General features: G+C 46.8%; 2 protein-coding genes and 1 non-coding gene across 8 annotated transcripts in view; 2 read left to right on the plus strand and 1 right to left on the minus strand.

Moving 5' to 3' along the window:
* DCAF4 (DDB1 and CUL4 associated factor 4) overlaps positions 1-1,612 on the plus strand; it is a 34,467-nt gene extending 32,855 nt beyond the window's left edge. For all 3 annotated transcript variants that reach the window (XM_006170496.2, XM_006170498.3, XM_006170497.2), the window contains exon 14: positions 781-1,612. In XM_006170496.2, the coding sequence (XP_006170558.1) occupies positions 781-974 (194 nt within the window). In that variant the 3' untranslated portion in view covers positions 975-1,612. The remainder of the gene's footprint in view (positions 1-780) is intronic.
* A 7,688-nt stretch (positions 1,613-9,300) lies between these two features.
* On the plus strand, positions 9,301-9,407 carry LOC114006522 (U6 spliceosomal RNA). Its single transcript, XR_003548225.1, has one exon. It is a non-coding gene; the product is annotated as a U6 spliceosomal RNA (small nuclear RNA).
* A 2,215-nt stretch (positions 9,408-11,622) lies between these two features.
* ZFYVE1 (zinc finger FYVE-type containing 1) overlaps positions 11,623-21,330 on the minus strand; it is a 79,767-nt gene continuing 70,059 nt past the window's right edge. For all 4 annotated transcript variants that reach the window (XM_006170499.1, XM_006170502.3, XM_006170501.3 and 1 more), the window contains 7 exons: positions 20,502-20,610; positions 19,847-19,944; positions 19,643-19,760; positions 17,275-17,445; positions 16,564-16,744; positions 15,539-15,652; positions 11,623-13,281 (listed from right to left, as the gene is read on the minus strand). In XM_006170499.1, the coding sequence (XP_006170561.1) occupies positions 13,049-13,281; positions 15,539-15,652; positions 16,564-16,744; positions 17,275-17,445; positions 19,643-19,760; positions 19,847-19,944; positions 20,502-20,610 (1,024 nt within the window). In that variant the 3' untranslated portion in view covers positions 11,623-13,048. The remainder of the gene's footprint in view (positions 13,282-15,538; positions 15,653-16,563; positions 16,745-17,274; positions 17,446-19,642; positions 19,761-19,846; positions 19,945-20,501; positions 20,611-21,330) is intronic.

Below are 21,330 nucleotides of genomic sequence, written 5' to 3' on the forward strand. Positions count from 1 at the left end.
TAGGAGTTCATAACATGCTGGGCTGCCTTGCCTTTCTTGTGTGTCACGTTTATCAGAATTTGGGGCCCTGAAGATTCTTAACTGGTCTCATGAACTGAGCCAGGTTTGTCCCGTGATATAATGAAGTTGAGAGTGCGTCCTGGTTACCGACCCTTTCATAAAAACTGTCCCTTTATGACAGTTGCCTGTCATCTAAACCAGGTGGCGTGGGCTTCCACTTGAACAGCCCTCGACTTTGAGACAAATCATGACCCAGGATGCGTGCAGTCAACCGTGGTGTCACACGATCGGCCATTGTGTCTAGTCACTTTGCATGCCTGCAGAGTATATCAGAGGCTCTAGAGCACCAGGGCAACTCACATTTGATTTCCCCCCCCCCCAAGAGGTTTTTGCTACAGGGCACATGCACTCACCAGAAAGAGAGAGAGACAGACAGAAAGCGGGAAATCACCCCCCAGGGGTATGGCAAAGCCACAATCCCTTCTCCGTTTTCCTCTTGGGATCTTGGGCACGCACGCACATGCGCCCGGTGTGAGTTTTAAGCCACCGGGTCCGGAACACGAACTGTGGGCAATTACATGGGAGTCCAGCGACATAGCCATTGCGCTAACTGCTGGTCCCACATTTGATTTTCAAAAGTACAAAATATTAGTTGAAATATTTCACATTAATGAGTTTGTATTTTGGCTCCCAAGGAGCCATGAGGGGCCATGTCCACATGTACGGAAGTTTTCCTTTGCATTTTCTACTAACCTGCCGTGTGTCTTCCCTCTTCCTCAGTGGGCCAAGACTGCTACACGAGAATCTGGAGCCTCCACGATGGCCACCTGCTCAGAACCATCCCCTCCCCGTACCCGGCCGCCAAGGCCGACATTCCCAGCGTGGCCTTCTCATCGCGGCTCGGTGGCTTCCGGGGAGCGCCCGGGCTGCTCATGGCTGTGCGGCAGGACCTTTATTGTTTCTCTTACAGCTAATCTGCAAGGTGCAGCCTGGAGGGTGTGGATTTGATTTAAGGGCATATAGAATGGTTATCACCATTTCTGATGAGGACATTTTCAGTGATGCTCAGTGTACCAGATCCCAATCCATCTGGACACTTGAGGCAAGGCGGTAAATGTTCTATGTGAAGACACTTTGTAAAGTTATTTCAGTTAAGTTGTGGCTCAGAGAGCTTGAAAGTCCTTTTCATAAAAGGTACCTATTTCCTTTCCTTGTTGAATTCCTTAGAATAGTCCTCTGCCCTTTTTTAATTCAAAAAGACTTAATCATCAAAAGCTTTGGGGAAAAAGATCCTTTTATCCTTTTTATATTAAGGCTTTTGTCACAGGACTCATTTGCTCACTGGAGATAAGACCGAGACGGTGAGATGGAAAGTGAGAAATCACCCCCAACAGGGGATGGCTACACCACAGTCCCTTCTTCATTCTACTCTTGAGATTTTGGACACGCACACACGAGTGCCCAGTGTAATTTCCAAGCAGCCAGGTCCAGGACTCGAACCACGATCAACCACAGTGGGAGTTTTAATGCCTTAACCACCACGGTACCTGATGGCCCTAAAGAAGAGATAATTTTAAGTGATGGAAGTTTTAAACAATCCTTAACATGACTTCTATGAGCAGCAGTTTGTGAACTGTTTACAGAGTGTTAAAGAGCTTGTTTTCCTACTCAACAATGAACGAGAAGGCGGCGTGGTATGGCACGATGCTTCAGCTGCTGTTAGCAGCAAACCAGCTGCAGTGGTGCCACTACTCCAATCTTGGACAAGGGCAGAACAGAAGGGTAGTGACTGGGACCAGCTTTAATCTCTCTGCCTCTTCTGACCTCTCAGCCCCTCTCCATGCTGCTCTGTGCAGCCCCAAGAGACTGACCTGTGACTGCGCAGAGCTCCCTGACCCCCCCTGGCAGCCAGTGGAAGTCCAGCAGAGAGGCCAGGGAGCCACCTGAAATACACGCAGCACACACTAGTGCCCAAAATCTGACTGGCTGGAGGAACCTGTGAAGGGTACCTCTCTGTTCCTCATTCATTCTCATGAGCACATACTCTCCTGAATATAGAAAGCATTTTTAATTTTTTTAATTAAAAAAAAAAAGAATGAGATGGGCCAGCAGATGGCTTGGAGCTTAAGGCAGCTGGATCCTAAGTGGCCAAGTGCATGTATGCACGCGCACCCCAAATCCTGAAAAGGAGAAGGGGTCACAGAATGGTCATCCACCCAAGGGGTGCTTTATCACTTTATCTGCTATGATTTTACATGACCTATAGCAAAAAATTTTTAATTAAAATTTTAAAATAATAAAGAGAGGTGGTTGTTAGTTCCCTGGCTCCCTCCCTGCTGGGCTATGTGTGGCTGTCACCAAAGGCCTCAGCTTCTATTGGAAAGCCTTCCATTCTTTCTGGGTTCCAGTTATTTCTTCGTCCCTTTAGACCTACTGCTGGCAATTGTACCTCTCTGTTGCTAGCCCCAGGTGTTCCCTGCCAGAGCCCTCATTCACTGTGCTATACAGAGAACTAAATCAGATTGGTTATGGGATGGATGAGCTTCATGTTACAATAAAGATTTAATGTCATGTTTTATAAAGAACTTAGTTCATTTTATTTTATATTATCTTTATAATAAGCCATAAAGGAAATATGATGCTAATAATACAAAATTGTTAGCATCATTTTCCAGATTTTAAAAAGACACAGAGCGGGACCAGTGTGGTGGGGGTGCTGGGTTCCCACATGACCATCCATGGATCAAGTCCTGGACCTGGTGGCTTGCTTTCTTACTCTCACTCTCTCTGCCTCTCTCTCTGGTCAAATTGAAGAATAATAAATAAATTAAGTCAGTCCTTTTTTTTAAGAATTATTTTTATTTTAACTTTATTTTTTGTTTATTTATTTTAACTTGACCACAAGAGAAAGAGAGAAAGAAAGCCACCAGATCTGGGACTCAAACCGTAGTCGACCACATGGGAGTCTAGCATCCTTAACCACCACACCAAATACATAATTAAAAAAAAACAAAAAAAAGACAGTAGCCACTGACTTGCTTCACATCACAGATCTACTAAGTGAGGTTGTGTGCTCTAGTTTTTATGCGTCTCTAGCCTGCCAGAGAATACTTGTGTATTACAGTGCTGTAGAGAAATGAAGTGGCTTCACAGATTCTAACATCTCTTTTAATTATCAGGTAAATGAATTTTTCTGGCACTTGGCAGTAGGAAAAAGCTCACTATCCACCACCAGAGTTTTGATGTGTTCAGTTTAGATTCTGTCCTTGTGACCCTGGCACACAGGCTTGCACATGGTGTCCTCCGAAATACCTATATACATGAAGGGTCCAGATGGCTACTGTCCCTACAGGGTCTTGTGGATTAAGTTTAGTGACAGGACACTGCCAGAAGCACAAACAGAAATGCTGAGGCATGATTTTAACATTTACCCATGCCCTTTTTATTTTTTTAAGGTTTTTGCCATAGGGTCACGCACTAGCTAGAGACAGAAAGTGAAAAATCACTCCCAGGGTAATGGTCATCCCACAATCACTTCTATATTCTCACCTCAGGATTTTGGGCACACACATGGCGTGATCTTCAAGCCTTCAGGTTTGGGACTCAGATCATGGTCAGCCATGTGGGGGTCCAGCACCTTAACCACCTGCTGGCCCCCACCCATACTTTTAAAGTCCCCATCATATTTGAAGTTTTCACACAAGCTTGTACAAACACATTGTTACAGGGTCTGCAGTTAGACTCACCGGTCTTGCACATCAATTTCAAGCATTTCCCATGGTTCTGTACTGACTGTCGAATGGAGGTGTGGTCTGTGGGTGACTGCTTAGTTCACTCGACCTCTCCCCAAACAAGAGACTATCTGACCACCTGAGAATACCACATGAGTTCCATCCAGCAGATGGCCCTGTCCTCTTGTACCTCATTAACTCCTTTCACTCACGTGGTGTCATAGTCCAGATTTCTTGCTTAGGCAAATACAATAGTAAAATGGGACGCTTTAGATTTTCCTTAGGCTAACCAAAAGCTTAAGGCCCTCGTTAACCTTTGCAGCATGTTCCTGGTACTTATTAGCAGTCACTGCACCTGACATTTTGTGCAAGTTGGCCGAAACTGGTTAAACAGGTAAGAAGTTGAGGAACCACTAGGGTCTGTGTGCCTGCTAGGCTTTTCACTCAGGCATCTTGGCATTTTGCCCTGCTCCCCAGGTGACAGTGAAGGGTAGAGAACTGGCTGGTGGTTGTGATAGCAGCCCTGAGCCCTGCCTTATGTACACCCTGCCATTCAGCCTGGTGCTTGCTTGCCTCTGGCCTCCCACACAGAACACCGGCAAAGGCTCCTGCTCAAAGATGCCCACAGGTAAATACCTGGTGCACATCCCATGTCCTGTAGACAGCCTCGAACTCAGCTGTTCTGACGTGCTTTGGAAGGCACTGACAGCCTCCTAGGTGCCCCAACAAAGGTGTCCAGAAGTGTTCTGTTGGGTTTTTTGTTTGTTTGGTTTTTTTAAGAATTATTTTTATTGATTATTCTTAAATTTGACCAGAGAGCAAGGGGGGGTGGGGAGTGAGAAAGCAAGGTCCCAGGTCCAGAACTCAAACCAGTCGACCATGGTGGGAGTCTAGCCCCCTTAACCACCATGCCACCTTCCAGCCCGAGCAAATAAGTCCTAGATCTGTCCTATTCTAGATTTTCTACATAAACAACTCCAAAAGCAATTTCAGGCTAAACTCAATTTCTCCTTCCTTCCACTTCTCCATTTGTGTATGTTGCTAAAAACTCCTAGTTCCCCTCCTTCACATCTGCCCCTCCAGTCTACCCTCTGTACAGCCACGATTTCAGAAGGTCCCTCCTGTTTCTGCCTTCTGTGCCTCAGGGTACAATGTGTGGCCTGAGATGGTTGCAGCTGCCTCTCCAGCCTGCTGCTCTCAGGACACACGTTTCTTGAAGTTTCTCCCATGCACACTGTGACCCTCAGCTGGCCTCTGCTCAGCCATCCATTTTTCATCTGGAGAAGGCTCCACTTGGAAGATCTCTAGGCAGTTTTTGTTTCCTAGCACTTGACACAAGAAGAGGAAGTATGTTGGACAATTTTACCAACATTATTTGCCTTTTTTTTTTTTTTTTTTTTTTTTTTTTGCCCAAGTGCACATGTGCTCACTGGAGAGGGAAATTAAGAAAGCACTTCCTGGGCCAGTAGGTGGTGTGGGGTTTAAGGTGCTGGACTCCCACATGTTCAGCCACAGTTCAAGTCATGGACCTGGTATCTTGCTTTCTCACTTTCCCCCTCTCCAGTAAGCCCATGTGCCCTATAGCAAGTAGAAAAAACAATGGTAATAAGCAAAATTAAATCTTAAAAAGCACTTCCTATTGGAGGCATGGTGACAGCACAATCCTTTTTCCATCTCCCCCTCCTTTTGGGATTTTGAGCTTACATACATATGCACCCACCATGTTTCTCAAGCCACTGGGTCCTGGATTTGAACCACATGGTTGGCCATGTGGGATTTGGCTGCCTTAACCACCAGCCCTTCAGGTTTGTTTTTTTTTTTTATAGGGCACACTGGGGGAAAGGGAGTGAAAAATCACTTCCCAGGGGAGATGGCCATGACACAGTCCCTTCATCATTCTCGGAATTTTGGGTGTGCACACGTGTGCCTGGTTTTTCAAGCTGCTGTATCTGGGACTCTGACCAGTGCATGCTCCCTGTAACAAAAACTAAAAAATAAGAAAAATCTTGGGTTCAGTTCAACCATTTTTCCCTCTTTACAATGCCACTAGCCTCAGTCTCCTACAGACAACTTCTGGACTGGGTATCCTGTCCTTGTTGGTGTGTCCCTGCTTGCTCCCATTGCCCACCACCCACGTGTGCTGTTGACTGCATTTGAATAAAAGCAGCTGCTGCAATACCCATAGGCCATCTCTGCAGAGGCCGTAACTGCAGCACAGGCACACATACTAATGCTGCTGACAGCCCAGGGAGCCAGAACTGAGGAGACACGGTGACTGGCAAGTTTCTGCTTTAGCTGAGTGGCAGTATCTTTGGGACATCGAAGAGAGCTGTCTAGGGATTGGGCCAGAGCCTTAGAGGTCCAGGCTGAAGTTAAAGGTACCAGCAGTCTAAGTTGGCAGTGGAGGACAGCAGGAGAAAGCACTCAGGATGGCATCATATATTAGTAATCTCCATCAAGCATAGAAAGACATACTGTTGTCTACGAAGTTTCAAAAATGGCTCTGGGGAACCAGCAGTTAGCGTAATGGCTATGTCGCTGGGCTCCCACGTGGTCGACCACGGTTCAAGTCCTGGACCAGGTGGTTTAAAACTCACGCCGGGTGCATGTGCGTGTGTGCCCAAGATCCCGAGAGGAAAATGGAGGAGAAGGGATTGCAGCGTGGCCATGCCCCCTGGGGGGTGATTTCTCGCTTTCTGTCTCTATGTCTCTGTCTGGCGGGTGCCCGCGCCCTATAGTGAAAATCTCTCCAAAAAAAAAAAAAAATGGCTCTGGTCATTTGAGCCTCTCACTAAATTACAGATTCTCTCTAACCCCTAAACCATCCTTCATAGCATATGGGCTTTAGTGCTCACGAGTCTGTGACAGTTTCCTAGGCACAAGAAAGAAAATCGTACCAGGTGCGATTTAACAGAAAAGTAGAGCTCAGATGTTGTATAGTAGCCAACACTGATCCAGAATGATGAGAAGAGCAACAGGCTACCATTGTGGCTTCAGTTTTCTCCTCCTGAATGATAGTAGTTCTGGAATTGAAAATGCAAATATGATTACAACATTACAATTAAAGCATGAGTTTTTTTAACAATCAGAAGTTTAGCTCTTGTGCTATAGTCTAGACCAATGTGTTCAAACTTTAAGCCAGCTTTCCTGTTGCTTTTAGTGAAAGATAAGTATTATTGTCCTTTGCCATGAGAACCTCTGAGGACAATGGAAATTATTAGATACAAAGCTCAGTCCTTCTGACAGTAGTTGGAGGTACTTAGATTTTTTTTCACTTTCTTCATAAGGAAGATGTGGACCTCGTCTTATCTGGTAACGCCTAAGAATTCACAACCAATGAAGGGGATAGAAAGGTGAGACCAGCAGAGTTAAACCCAAGGGATACGTAAAGATCCCAGTGATCAGGATCTTTACAGGGTCAGCAGGTGGCGTGGTGGTTAAGCGTGTTGGACTCCCATGTGGCCTACTACAGTTCGAGTCCCAGACCTGGTAGCTTGCTTTCTCACTTTCTATCTGTCTCTCTCTCTCTGGTCAAATTAAAGTTAAAATAATTATTTAAAAAAAAAAAAGATCTCAATGAGCCTACTGCTTAGTTCCAGCCACAAGCTGCAATCTGTAGACACAGCTCTCAGGGTAGGTTCAAAACTTGCCTCCACCTAGAGGAAACCCATTGAAACCAGAAAATTATTGAGGCCAGCAGATGGCGTAGTGGTACGTCATTGGACTCCCACATGGTCGACCGTGGTTCAAGTCCCAGGCACAATGGCTTGAAAATCACTCTGGGCAGGCCAGCAGGTAGCATGGTGGATAGGGATGATGGACTCCCACAACTGACCCCAGTTCGAGTCTCAGACCTGGCAGTTTGCTTTCTCACTTTCCCTTTCTCTCTCTTTGTCCCTGTCAAATTAATGATGACGACAAATGGAATTAAAGAAATAGTTCCTTTAAAAAAATAAGAGAAAATCACTCTGGGCATGTGTGTATGTGTGCCCAAGATCCCAGGAAGAGAATGGAGAAGGAATTGGGGTGTGATTTCTCACTCTCTTTCTCATCGTCTCTGTCTCTCTAACAAGTGCATGCACCCTATGGCAAAAACTTTTTAATTATTAAAATTTTTTATGTAGCACTCTCTTAGACCCAAAGGGGGACTAATCTCTGTTATTAGGACAGTAGTTACTCCTGGTGGGGAAGGGACAAGTTCTTGGAGTACAGCGATGATCCTTTTTCAAGTTTTGCCATAAGACGTGTGCTCGTTGAAGAAAGACCGTGAGAGAGGGAAAGTGAGAAATCACTTCCCAGAGAGGATAGCCACACTAGACCCTTCTCCATTCTCATCTCAGGATACTGGGCATATACACACATGCCCCTTGTGATCCTCAAGGTGTATGATAGAGGTAAGTCTTTATCCTACATTTTAGCTGGCTTTCATCCCCTATTTATTGGGTCGTCAGGAAAGTCAGGATGCATTTTTGCATAGAAAAACAGAAAGATATGTCATGACTTTCCTGACCTAATAGTTTAGGCTGCAAGTAGATACAGATATGGAAAGAAAAGAGAACCTCCTATTATTTTGACACTTGTACCTTTCCTTTCCAACACTGGTGTAGTGTAAGGAAGGGAGTTCAGGAGCCAGACAGTGGCACGGTGGTAAACTGTGACTGTGAGGCAATCCCATGTGGAAAGTGCCTAGTTTAAGTCCAAAAGACTCCTTGAGTTAAGCCCAAGGAACACGTATCCACTATCTGGTATTGGCCAAAGGCTAAGGTGGACTGCAGCAAGACCCTGTTGGCAGGGCTTGTCTCACTCATGGAAGAGATAAAACTTGAAGGAAAAAAAATATGTCAAGTTCAGAAGACCTTTCTGAACAATTCCTGCAGAATGAGCCTTAGGCTGAGACAGTGACGGGGTGATTATGTGGCTAGGTGGATTTGCACACTCCAGGGTGCCAAGGCATGGTGAACAAACCAACCAACCAGACTCCCTCTTCCATCTCTTCTCCTTCCCAAACCCTCCCCACTCAGCCAAAAACTCAAAAAGATAAGGGTGGAAGAAATGGGAGCAGGAAAGAGGAAGATGAGAGAAAAAATGTTGGGGCAACAAAGGGAAAAGACTGATTGTTAAAGGCCATGAAGAATGGGGAGATGGTGGATGACGGACACAGGAGTTAGTGAAGGGGAAACAAGTGTCATGGTCACATGTAGAAAGCATTCTTCATGCTTCCATAGGTTACTCGTATCTATTTTAAACCTAGACATTGCAATTCAGGAGTAATACCCAGTGAGACAGAGGATTCCTCTGCAGACACTGGCTGGTCAGCCATGAGTGGGACCTAGGGATCCCAAGCTGTGAAGTTGCCACCACTGAGTCGCACAGCACAGATTGCGTAGGAGCCTGGTGCTGCGGCTCTCCCCTCACTTACCCAATCAGGAAACCATCTGGTCCACACCCACTGTGGAACGGTCTGAGGAATAGCCATGAGTCCCAGTACAGCATGAGAACTGTGGAGCCCTCGAGGCACTAGAAAGTTCTGTGACCATGGTTCTTCACCTTCATTAAATAAAGGACTATTGTGCTCCCTTCGGCAGCACATATACTAAAATTAGAACGATACAGAGAAGATTAGCATGGCCCCTGCGCAAGGATGACACGCAAATTCATGAAGCGTTTCATATTTTTGAGGAGTGGGGCCTGGGGAAGAACATTTGGAGGAGGGATACGAAGACAGCATTGTTGAGACAGGGAGGTGGTAGTGTTATATTTTTATCAACTCGACCGGGGAGAAATGTTCATATATTGAAATGATCACCTTGTAAGCTAAATAATGTGATTGAATGTACTTAAAAAATGTAAAATAAAAAATTTAAAAAATAAGTAAATAAAAATAAAGGACTATTCATGACAATCCTAAAATTCTAGTTCCAGTTAGCAAATTGGTCTGTCAACCTGAAAGCTCAAGGGGGACTGAGTAGCCTTGTGGTTGAGGGAGTCAGATCCCACATGGCCTACCAGGGTTTGGGTCTGGCCCCAGCACCCTGGAAAACACGACAGGCATGCATGTGTGCATGTGCTCACACCCCACCGATGTGTGTGTAGGGGTGCTCTTTCTGGTGAGCACACACTCTCAATTTTAAAAATAGCTGGAGAGTCTGTTGTCATGAGAGTATAACCCACCCCAGGGGCCAGAGGGTGACGCAGTGGTAAATGTAATGCTCAGAGAGGCAGACGGTCTGCAGACCTGCCTGAGTTTGCCAGACATACATGGCCGTGATCTGGGGCAGGCTGAAGCTCGGGGTCGATTGCAGCATCAGGACCCTATTTAAGGGGCACAAGAAATACTTATTCATTGTTTGTTTTTTGTATGGGGCCAGCAAATGGTGTAATGGTTAAGTCACTAGACTCCCACGTGGCTCACCGCAGTTCGAGTCCCAGACCCAGCAGCTTAAAACACACTGGGTATGTGTGAGTGCATGCCCAAAATCCCAATAGAACAGACTGGCATGGCCAGCCCCCTCGGTGGTGATTTCTCACTCTGTCTCTCCAGTGAGCACATGCACTCTATAGCAAAAATCTCTCCAAAAAAAAGTATTTTTAAATTTTTATTGCCAGAGGATGTGTGTCTATGCCAGAGAGAGAGAGAGAAGAAAGTAGCCCCCTAATGGTGCATAGTCATGCTGCAATCCCTTCTCCATTATTTCATCCTGACTGGATTTTGGGCTCATATGAACACACACCTGGCATGTTTTTTAAACTGCCAGGGCTGGGATTCAAACCACAGCCAGCCATATGGGATCTGGCTCCCTTAACCATTAGGCCACAGGCCAGTCCCAAAAGAAATAAGACTTTTAAAAAAATGGGGCTAGCAGGACCAGCAGTTAGCATAGTGGCTATGTCACTGAACTCCCATGTAGTTGACCGCGGTTTGAGTCCCAGACCCGGTGGCTTAAACTCACGCCGGGCGCATGTGCATGCATGCTCAAGATCCCAAGAGGAGAATGAAGAAGGGATTGCAGCATGGCCATCCACCCTAGGGGGTGATTTCTTGCTTTCTGTCTCTCTCTTTCTGGCGAGCACACGCGTCCTATAGCAAAAAAAAAAAAAAAAAACTAAAAAAAAAAAATGGGGCCAGCTAGTGGCATGGTGATTAGGGTAGCTGGATCCCATATTGCCAACTGGACAGTTTTAGTCCCAGACTCAAGAGCTTGAAAAACACATCATGTGTGTGTGCGCAGTGTGTGTGCGCCCAAACACCTGGAAAAAGAATGGAGAAAGGATTGGGGCACAGGCATAAATCCTGGAGGGTGGGGGTCCCTTTTTACTTTCCCTCTTGTTCTCTTGCTCTTGCTCCCTCTCACTCATTCTCCAGCAAGAACATGTTCCCTGTATTGAATCTGAAAACTGGAAAAATGGTCACAATGGTAAATTTGAAAAACAAAACCAGGACCAACAGGTGGTGTGGTAGTTAAGGCACTAGACTCCACATGGGAGTCAGTTTGAGTTCTAGACCTGGTGGCATGAAACACACTGCCCCAAATCCCGAGAGCACGGAGAAGGGATGGCGGTGTGGCCATCCTCCCAGGGGGTCATTGCTCACTTTTCCTCTGTCTCTCTCCAGCGAGCACACACACCCTCTGGCAAAAACCAAAACCAAACAAACAAACTCCAACCTACCGCACAACCTGCTTCATGTGATAATTGTTTTGTGGTACTTAGCTATGCATTTCCTTTACAAAGTTCTTACCAAAGTTACACATACAGGTAAAATATGACCACCCTAGAAATACACCTCTAAGGGCTCTGAAAAGCACCAGCTGCTTTCCCGTCAGTAGGAAAGTGGCTGAGCAAGTGGGTGACAGCCTGATGGGGTCAGAGGAAAGAATGGGCACAGTCCATGTTCGGCAGGAAGGTTCCTTTATGGTGGCAAATCTGATAATACACAGTTCTAGAGTAGGGCCTCAGTCACTGGGCCACATGGGGCAGGAAGGAGCAGGCCTGAGAAGGACCAGCACACTCCAGGGATCATGTCACACGGATACTCACACCAGGAATGACCGCCCACGTCCCTCCCTGCAGCTCAACCCACCCACCAGTTCAGTCAAGAACCATGTTGCTTTAATTCTTCATTTTTGGTAACTGAAGATAAAATTCACCATGATGACAGGATTTCAGCAAAAGTCTCTTTCCAGTCGCAAGAAATATGGATGTCCAAGCTTTTGATGAGAAACGAAAGTCCTTTTGACTTCTCTTGCAAGAACCAAAGAGAAATTTTTATGACCTTTACGATCTGTTGCAATATTTATATATACTTTTAAAAAAACACTAACAGTCCATTCTGTGCTCTGTTTCCCTGGAAGGTTTCTCATGCTCCCCCCCTCTCATAGCTAGAGGGGTTGAGTGTCTGGGAACAAAGAATTAAGACACTTTAAGCAATAAAAACCCTACTGCGACACCCTGAAGCAGACAGTGGGTGAAGGGGCATGAGGAGATGGCTGGCAGGTGCTGTGACTTAGGAGTGAGGGGCGGCCTCTCGGGAAAGCCTAATGGAGACACAGAAGCACTGATGAGTAGGACACGCTCCTGAGGAAGATGGCCCCAGGTAGAGAGCTGGGGCACGTACCTGCAGGGCACCTGCTCTTCAGCTTCTCCGGGCTGAAGGCCCAGCTCTGACCCTCCACCCACCCCGGTGACCTGCACACTAAGCTGGGTGGGCTCTGACTGAAACAGCGTTGACATGTGGTTTCTCAAGGACCCAGACAGAGTTTCTCTCCAGGCTGTTTCAAGCCAAAAGCCCCTGGGAGGCCTGCTTTCCCAGACAGCTGAGAGGCATGAAGGGCGAGGGCAAGAAAGAGGTTCGGAGAGGAACAGCAAAAGGTGTCTGGCAATGCAGGGGCAGTGGGCCTGGCTCTGCTGTGGGGTGACCTACTGCTTCCTTCTCCCTGTGCTGGGGACAGACTGTGATGAGTCTTTGCGGCCAGCAGCAGCTTTTACACACTCCCTGTTCCTTTCACACGTGTATATGGAGATATATATGTGTGTGTGTGTGTGTATATATATATATATGTTATTTTAAAATTGTAATAAATGCAACGGATTCAGGTTCATTCCCCTTTGCTGCTTGACCTTGCCTGAGGGGCTCATGCCTTCGGGCCTGCCGCCAGGCTCATCCCCCCCACCAAGGGAAAGTGGCCCCAGGTTGAGGAGAGAAAAGGACACAGGTCACAGTAGGTTACCAGGAAGGAGGAGGGCCTACCTCAATGAGACTTTTGTTTCTAACCCTGAGAACCTAAGGAATTGTGAAGGACTCGAAGAGGGAGCTGGGGTTAAAGGTCACCAGGCTTTTTATTGCAGTTGAAGCAGACTCGGACGGGATGGTCCCAGCCCCGAGACGGGACAGCCCGGCGGTCATGAGAGCACTCATCACAGAAGCCCTGTCCACAGGCCCGGCAGTGGTGCTTGGAGAGCTTGACGCTGAACTCCTTCCGGCAGTTGTGGCAGTGCAGGATCTCGTGGTCAGGCACCCAATAGGCCGGCCTGGCTGCATCCTTCACCAGACCTGTGACAGGGAAGGCACAGCAGTCAGGACAAACAAAACCCAACATCTGAGTCCCAGTGGGCAAGAAGGCATCAGACACGAGGTGGCTTGTAATCCCAAATGCATGCAGATCACCTACCTAGCTCTTAAAAACTGCAGGCCTCTACCACTTCCCATTCCAATCAGATTTCTTAGGGGCTGGGGCCTAGGCCCTGATACTTATTTATCTACTAAACTCTCCAGGTGATCCCAAAGTGCAGCTGCATTAACCATCACTGGATGAACTGTAAAGTAGGGGGGACTGTGGAGCCAGACACACCTTCACACAAATCCAGTTCCACTGAGCACAAGTTAATTAGTGGCTGCAGGATCAGTAGCAGGGACTTACTCATCTTTTTTTTGTTGTTGTTAATTTTTTTTTACTTATCTTTTTTTTTTTTTTTTGGAGAGGTTTTTGCTAAAGGGCACGTGTGCTCGCCAGACAGACAGAGAGAGAGAGAGATAGAAAGCAAGAAATCACCCCCCGGGGGGATGGCCACACCGCAATCCCTTCTCCTCCATTCTCCTTTCAGGATCTTGGGCACGCACGCGCACGCGCCCGGCATGAGTTTAAGCCACCAGGTCCAGGACTCGAACCATAGTCGACTATGTGGGAGTCCAGCAACATAGCCATTACGCTAACTGCTGGTCCCGTTGACTTACCCATCTTTAACAGTCCACCTTCAAGAGCTCTTATGAGGATGACAAGAAATGGCGTGTCTAACCTGTTGGCTGGGGACCTAATACCCAGTGCTCAGTAAGTGACCCTCGGTGAGATATTGGCAAGCCATCTGTGCCAAGGACAGCCCCTGCCTTGGCCAAGCATCCCTGAAGCAGCTGCAATCTGAGCTTCAAGCCTGGGCAAATGCTTCTATTCCTAAAGCCTTGAGCCTTAAGTCATTATCTGTTCATTTTGCAAGCCACAATGATTAAATATGATCCAAGCCATTCTCATCACCATCCACCAGAAGTCTTTGGTCTCTCCCCTACAAAGCATCAAACTATCCCAGGCCTGACCAACCCTGTCTAAGCCCTCTATGCCCTGGTCAGTTTCCGTTCCTCTCCTTCTTCCCATCCTGGCCACAAGTACCCCTCACCTCCAGAGCTGGGTAGCTATCTTAATCCTGAATTGATAACAGTCTGGCTTGTATGCAGATAAAAGCAGCCACACATTCTCTGACAAATCTTCCTGCCCTTTCCCTTCATTCTAAGCAGGCTCTGGGATTACATCAGACTATAGAAGACTACAGAAGTGCCAGTTTGCAGGCCCAGGCCATAGGAGATGGCAGCTGCTACCTATCTTTTGGAATGTTAGCACTTGAAGTCCTGAGCCTCCATTTAAGAAGCCCAACCACCACTGGTGATGAGAGTCTTAATGGAGGGGCTTAGAAAAACATGAAGTGAAGAGGGGCTCTGATGAACCCAAATGTCCATGGCACCTAGCAGCAAAGTGAGGCCAGTTTGCACCCTCAAGACCAGCCCAGCCACCATGCTGGAATATCAGGTAGTGACTCCAGGCAAGGCCATGTGGGGCAGAGTAACTACCCTTCTCAACTTCTAAACCATCAAAGTTGTAAGACACCATAAAATAGTTGTCTTAGACCTTTGCATTTTTTAAAAATTATTTAACTTTATTTTTTATTATTATTTAATTCGACCAGAGAGGGAGAGAGGCAACGTGAGAAAGCAAGCCACCAGGTCCAGGACTCAAACAACGGTTGGCCATGTAGGAGTACAGCACCCTTAACCACCACACCATCTGCCGGGCCCTAGACTTTTATATTTTAACATAATTGGCTACACAGCAATAAATGGTCTGAGGAGGATGTCTTCTTGGAATAAACATAAAACCACTAAGTTATTCAGCAGAGGCAAGCAAATATAAATTGGTTTGCCTATGCACATTCAAAAGAGAGAGTTAAGGCACTCCCCCCACAGGATCGCCTCCCGCCACACTGGGATCTCCTTTTCCTAGGTTTCCAGCTCCTTGGGATCAAAGGCATCCATACATGCCTGTGTGTTTTCAGGCTGACCTGGGCTCTGAACCCACAGCTGGCCACCTGGCTTCCAACACTGCAGTTCAGCACACTTATGGACCAGACCTAGGCTGGGCCCAAATGGAAACATTTAAGCGAGTCCTTGCTGCCCATTTCACTGTGAGTTGGTAAGCCTTTGACAAAGTGACAGCCCCAGGCTCATCCTGCATATGTACACCCGAGAGAAGCACTGCCAAGCCCACCTAGTGGTATGTCGATGGCTGTCACCACAGCTCCCAAAGTGTTCTGCACCGCCTCGCCCACCTTCCGAGCAATCAGTGTTCCGCCTTCATCGTCCGCCTGTGCCTCAGTGACATCTGTAGGCAATGAGAAGGAAAAAGCTGTGGCCTCTTAGTCATTTCCCTAGTGGAGAGCTCAGGGCAACACCAGAGCACTTCTGGATTCTTCTCCCAGGGTCCCACTGTGGTGTCCTGTAATAACTGCAGGGGTTTGGGCTGTGGGTGAGGTCAGCCCAGACCCTGAAATTGAAGACATCTGTTAGTCTTTTACCTGCAACCTCGTGGAGCTATTTTATTATCATCTTTTAAAATACGTCAGAAAGGTTCTGGGAGCATGACCTAGCATCTTTTCTGGTCTAAGCCATCTCCGTTAAACACTGCAGCCTTCTCAGCACTCAGCTGCTGTGAGTGCATTTCCTTCCCTCAGACATTCTCTGTAGCTCAGGTCACAGCACAGGCTCAGTGCCCTGAGGCCCAGCACCCACAGGACTCTGTTACCAACGTGCTAGAAGATGACTGGCCAAGACTGCACAAATGATTACTCTCAGAAGAGTGATGCGCTTACCAACCGGGCTAGGAAGCCTCATTCGAGATGAGACTGTGCAGGGTCCACCAGTGTCCACCAACTGTTCATGTGGCTAAATCGACACAGAGGTTAGGCTTCCCCTACTAAGTGTACTGCCGGGCTGAAAACGAGACCTGGCACATTTTGCTAATAAGCTCAGCTGCTAATGAGTGAAAGCATGTGACAATAGAAAAATACTGACTTTTCAATATTAGAAACAATTAGGGATTAATGTACTCATATAATTTCAACACTTTCCCAAAATATCATATGGTTTCTACAATTCAACATTTAGAGAAGGGGAAAAAAAAAAAAAAGAGGAAGAAGGATGGGGTTGGGCATGTGGGAGTCCACTTCCCAACACCCAGCACCAAGGAGGGAGGTTCTCCCCCTCCACCCTTGCAGCTCCCGGGCCCCACGTTACCTAACTGGACATTCCTGGCTTCGTAGCAGTTGTCACACACCCGCACGGGCGCAGGGCCCCAGCCCCGTTCGGGCACTGGCCGGGTCTTGGATGAGCAGCTGTCACAGAAGCCCTCCCCACAGGCCCGGCAGTGATGCTTAGTGTCGTTATCCTTAAAGGAGATCTCACACTTGTTGCAGCTCTGTTCCAAGCCCAAAACAAAACAGAGAGGCAGCGATCACACACGTCTGCTCGGCTGAGAAAGCCAACAGGACCCGTGGGAACAACTAGACACCAAGGGAGGTAAATTTTAACTCTCAGGACAAAAACCGTCCAGTAATGAGTATCTGAGAGCAGAAAGGAAGCCCGGTGAGGAGTGAGTTTCCCATCATGAAGTGGGCAGTGCTCCCTTGCTGAAGATGCTGTAGAGATTTATGTATGAAGATCGTGATGACCTAAATGATCCCTGAAGGCCTTTTTCCCTCCAGATTCTGCATCTGTGATGCCAGATCTCTGTGCAGTGTGAACTGGCCCCCAGAAAGGAAACTAAAGCCCACCAGAAGGAAAATGCCTGCACAATAACACAAAAGGAAATCAGGGAACAAAGAGGAAACCGGCTGCCTCACTGCTGCCTCCCACTCCGGGGCGCGCAGAGCTAATTCTGTGCCTCTCTCCCAGAACAAGCAGAGCACAGGGCAAAGTGGCATGCGCAGGACAGGCTGCCCAGCATACCAGGATCTGGGAGTTGGGTCTCCAGTAGGCAGGAGCGATCTGGTCTGTTAGCCAGGAGGTCACAGCCTTGGTGGGCCCCAGGCTAAGCTCGGACACTGACTGAGCCATGAAGTTCATCCCATCCAAAAGGCGCTGGGCAGCATTGTTGTTGTCCTTTAGAAATCCATCTGTCTGAAATGAAAATGCAGGCTCCCGTCATACTTGGAGTGAAGGAAGTAAAAGGAACGTGGGGTCTCTAGTGAGCTGTACACTCACCACTCACAACCATAAACTCTCTAGCAGGGAGGACGGAGACAAGGCAGAAACCTCTCCAGTTCCAGTCACTGCTGCGCCCACCCAGTTGTCACTGATTTACTGTCTTCAGGGGGCCCATAAGACTTGATGCGCCGATGCTGAACTCAGGACTGACTACCCAAATGGTGCAGGGGACGATACCTCCTCCAGGAAGGCCTCTCCGCAGGCTCAGTGAGAAGGTCTTCATCTCAGTTCTCTAATACCTGTACATCTTAGAACTCCTATTTCTGTGTGGAAGTGCAGAATCTATGTACGTATCCAACCCCTGATAGCTGTGACCTCTCCAAGAACAATAACCCATCACTTTCATTTCAGTATTTTTGCAGAGTGTCTAGTGGAACTTAGGACATATAGCACTCAACAAAATGTACTGAGCTGTTGGAAAAGTCATGACACATTTTTAAACAGAAAAATACATCATGACTTTTCCAATAACCCATTATTAATATAATGACTGAATGAATGAGAGAACAAACGAAAGGGAAGTGCCTCTATTCTTCTAATCCCAAGAACTATGAAGAATGCTGTCTAAGAGTAAACTAGTGAATTACTGTTTTCATGGACTATAAAATTATTTTACTACTTACATATTCTCACTTTAGAACACTGAACTCTGTAGACATGGTGGCCCAAACCATCAGGCCAAGGGAATGGGCTCAAAAAACGAGACTCTACACAAAAAAAAAATCAGTGGGCCTAAAAACTAGGGGGAAATAAGGAACTCTTCCAATTTTATGGCACCTGTAGGATTCAGTAAAGCCCAAAGGTGGGGGCCAGCAGGTAGTGTGATGGTTAGGGCGCTGGACTCTCACATGATCAACCGCAGTTTGAATCTCGGACCTGGCAACTTGCTTTCTCACTTTCCCTCTCTCTCTCTCTCATTCTGTCCCTCACTGGTAGGAAAGAAGGAAGGGAGGAAGGAAGTATAGACAGAGAAAGAGAAAAAGAGGAAGAGAGAAAGAGAAAAGAAAAGGAAGGGAGGAATGGAAAGGAGAAAAAGAGAGAGAAGGAAAGAGGAGAGAGAAAGAGAAGAGAGGGAGAAAGAGAGAAGAGAGAAAGGAAGGAAGGAAAAGAAAAGGAAGGGGAGGAAAAAGGAAGGAAGGAAGGAGAGAGAAGTAGAGAGAAAGAGGAGAGAGAGAGAAAGGAAGGGAGGAAGGAGAGAGAGAGAGAGAAAAGGAAGGAGGAAGGAAGGTTTAAAAAAATATTCCAAGAGACCAGTAATTAGCGTAATGGCATCGCTGGACTCCCCATGTAGTGGACCATGCTGTCTACAGTAATCCCACTCCTTAGAATATGAGAAAATTTTCCGGGACCAGCAAGTTGACCGCAGTTCAAGTACGAGTACCAGATCCGGTAGCTTAAACTCACGCTGGGCACGTGTGCGTGCATGCCCAAGATCCTGAGAGGAGAAGGGAGGAGAAGGGATTGCGGTGTGGCCATCCCCCCTGGGGAGTGATTTCTCGCTTTCTGTCTCTCTGTCTGTCTGGCGAGCGCAAGCACCCTATAGCGAAAACCTCTCAAAAAAAAAAAAAAAAAAAGAGAGAAAGTTTTCCAGTATAAAGAAATGGCTTGAAAATGGTCACTATAGCATTTTCTTTGATTCAAAATCATAAATGTCCAAAGAAATGATGGTGAATCCTACTATATCACTGGACAAAATACGACAGTGACTAAAAATGAGAATCCTAAAAAGTAGAAGCAATGTGGAAACAGAACTAAATAAAATTGTGTTATAAGGGTTAAAAAGCAGAAAAATGGCATGTAAATTATAATTGTATCTATAAAAACATATGAATATTGAAAATAAATGAAAAGAACATAAAAAGAGTGAAATTATCTTGCCAACAGAGCAGAACTGGATTCACTTTGACTTTACTTAAAGCTGTGTTCCTATTGTTTAGGTAGGAACTGTTTAAAACAGGTAAAGGTCTAGAACAAGAAAAGGTTCTACAGACTGTGCCTTCCAAACCACCAATATATTGAAATTCATGGTTAACTTTAATTCTAGGCCAGTTCTTCTTTTCCACATGCATGCAGCTATGTAACAGAAAGAAGAGAATAAAACCATTCTTACTCCAGGCCACACGTGCACAATCTCTGTGCGCACCACCGTATCCACAGGATCTTGGTTCCCAAACCAGTACTGCCGGCTACGGTAGACCACGCCACAGTTAGGACATTCGATCACATACCTACAAGGGAGACAAACACACACTGTTACCCAGTCAAGTGCCCAGAGAGACAAACACCAGAAAACCTTTAGCTATGTTAAACTCACCCAGACCAGGCATACTTCGCAAGACCCATCCAGGGAGAGTCGGTGGAAGCAGATGTTTTGGGCACTACGCTGACTTCCTTGCCTCTCTCATAGCAGGCCTGAAACATGGAGTACTCTGCCAGCTTATTCTATACACACCAGGTCCCACAGCCCCTCACGCCCCCAGCCAGACCAACTCCCTGCAAACCATGCAACTCAGGGCTACAGACCCCAGGTTAGTCACTCAGCAGAAGGTTCACTTCGCTGGAGAAGCCAGTGCCTTGAATAGTAATGAACAGACTACCGACCCATCCTAGGCCCAGAAATGGAACTCTAAATTACATAACTGTCACAGACAGGAGACATCAGTCAACATATGTGCTTAAAGAGGGCTTCTGTTCTTAAAAAAGATGAATGATGACCATGGTCCTTACATACAAAGCTCAAAAGAATAAGGGGAAATAAGCTTAAAAATAAAATAAAATAAGCAAAGGAGGCCTCAGCAATGAGGCCATGTGAGTTCTTTAGGTTAGAGCTGGGGAAAAGTTCTAGAGATATTCAATTTGAATATCCAATACTTTGGGACGCAACAAAGGACAGGCCCAAAACACCTTTTCGAAAAAAAGAGTGTACCCAGCAAACCAGTTCTGGAGCACGGAGAGGCTTGGAGACTCACCTTGCAGGTATAAACGCGGTTGTCATACTGGTGGGAGTAACTGCAGCGGCTCTTGGCTTCGTGAGGCACTCCTTCCTTCCCATGGTTCATGCTATTCTTACATCCAACCCTAAGAGAAGCCCCAAACGGAAAATGAGACAGCTAAAGGAGCCAAGGCCACTAATGCACAAGAGTCTGACCCTGAGCCTGGTACAGGGCCAAACCCAGATCCTGGTTACCAACTGGGCCTCGGATGCTGGACAGAGGGTGCTGGGCAGCCGCCCACATGCCTTTCTGTACACTGGCAATCGACAGCACTCCAGAGGCATGGCAACTGCAACCCTTGTGTGAGGAAAACGGGAAAGGGCAATCTCTTCTCAGAAAAACGACAGCCCCTTAGCAGACTTGAGAGCCAGGTAGCAACTTGACCAGAGATGAAACCTAAATGGCTCTTAGGAAACTAAAACATCCAAACAGGATGAAATGGAAAAGTTTAACCAGAATAGGCTGCCAAGACGCAAAACAAAACCAACCTCCAAAAGTTGGCAGTGCAATAAGAGGCGGCTTAAACTGAACAAGAAAAACCTCCCAAGCGAACAGTGAGCTCTGCCATCCTGACAACGCAAAAACAGAGATGAGGACTTTAGAATTTCACCATGATAAAAGGGAAAGTTCTGGAAATCCTGGTAAGGCTCAGTTAGAATGGAAAAATGATGATCCAACAGTGTTTAAGTCCCTCATGCTGTGCTCATGGGGCAAACGAGAAGGAAAGAAAAATCATACTAGCAAATAACACCCTTATCCCCTTTCCAAGCTGAACTCTCCAAGACAACCTTTAGGTCTCTTAATC

The sequence above is a fragment of the Tupaia chinensis genome, unplaced genomic scaffold, assembly GCF_000334495.1.
Source record: "Tupaia chinensis unplaced genomic scaffold, TupChi_1.0 Scaffold148607_1, whole genome shotgun sequence".
Taxonomy (NCBI): Eukaryota; Metazoa; Chordata; class Mammalia; order Scandentia; family Tupaiidae; genus Tupaia; species Tupaia belangeri.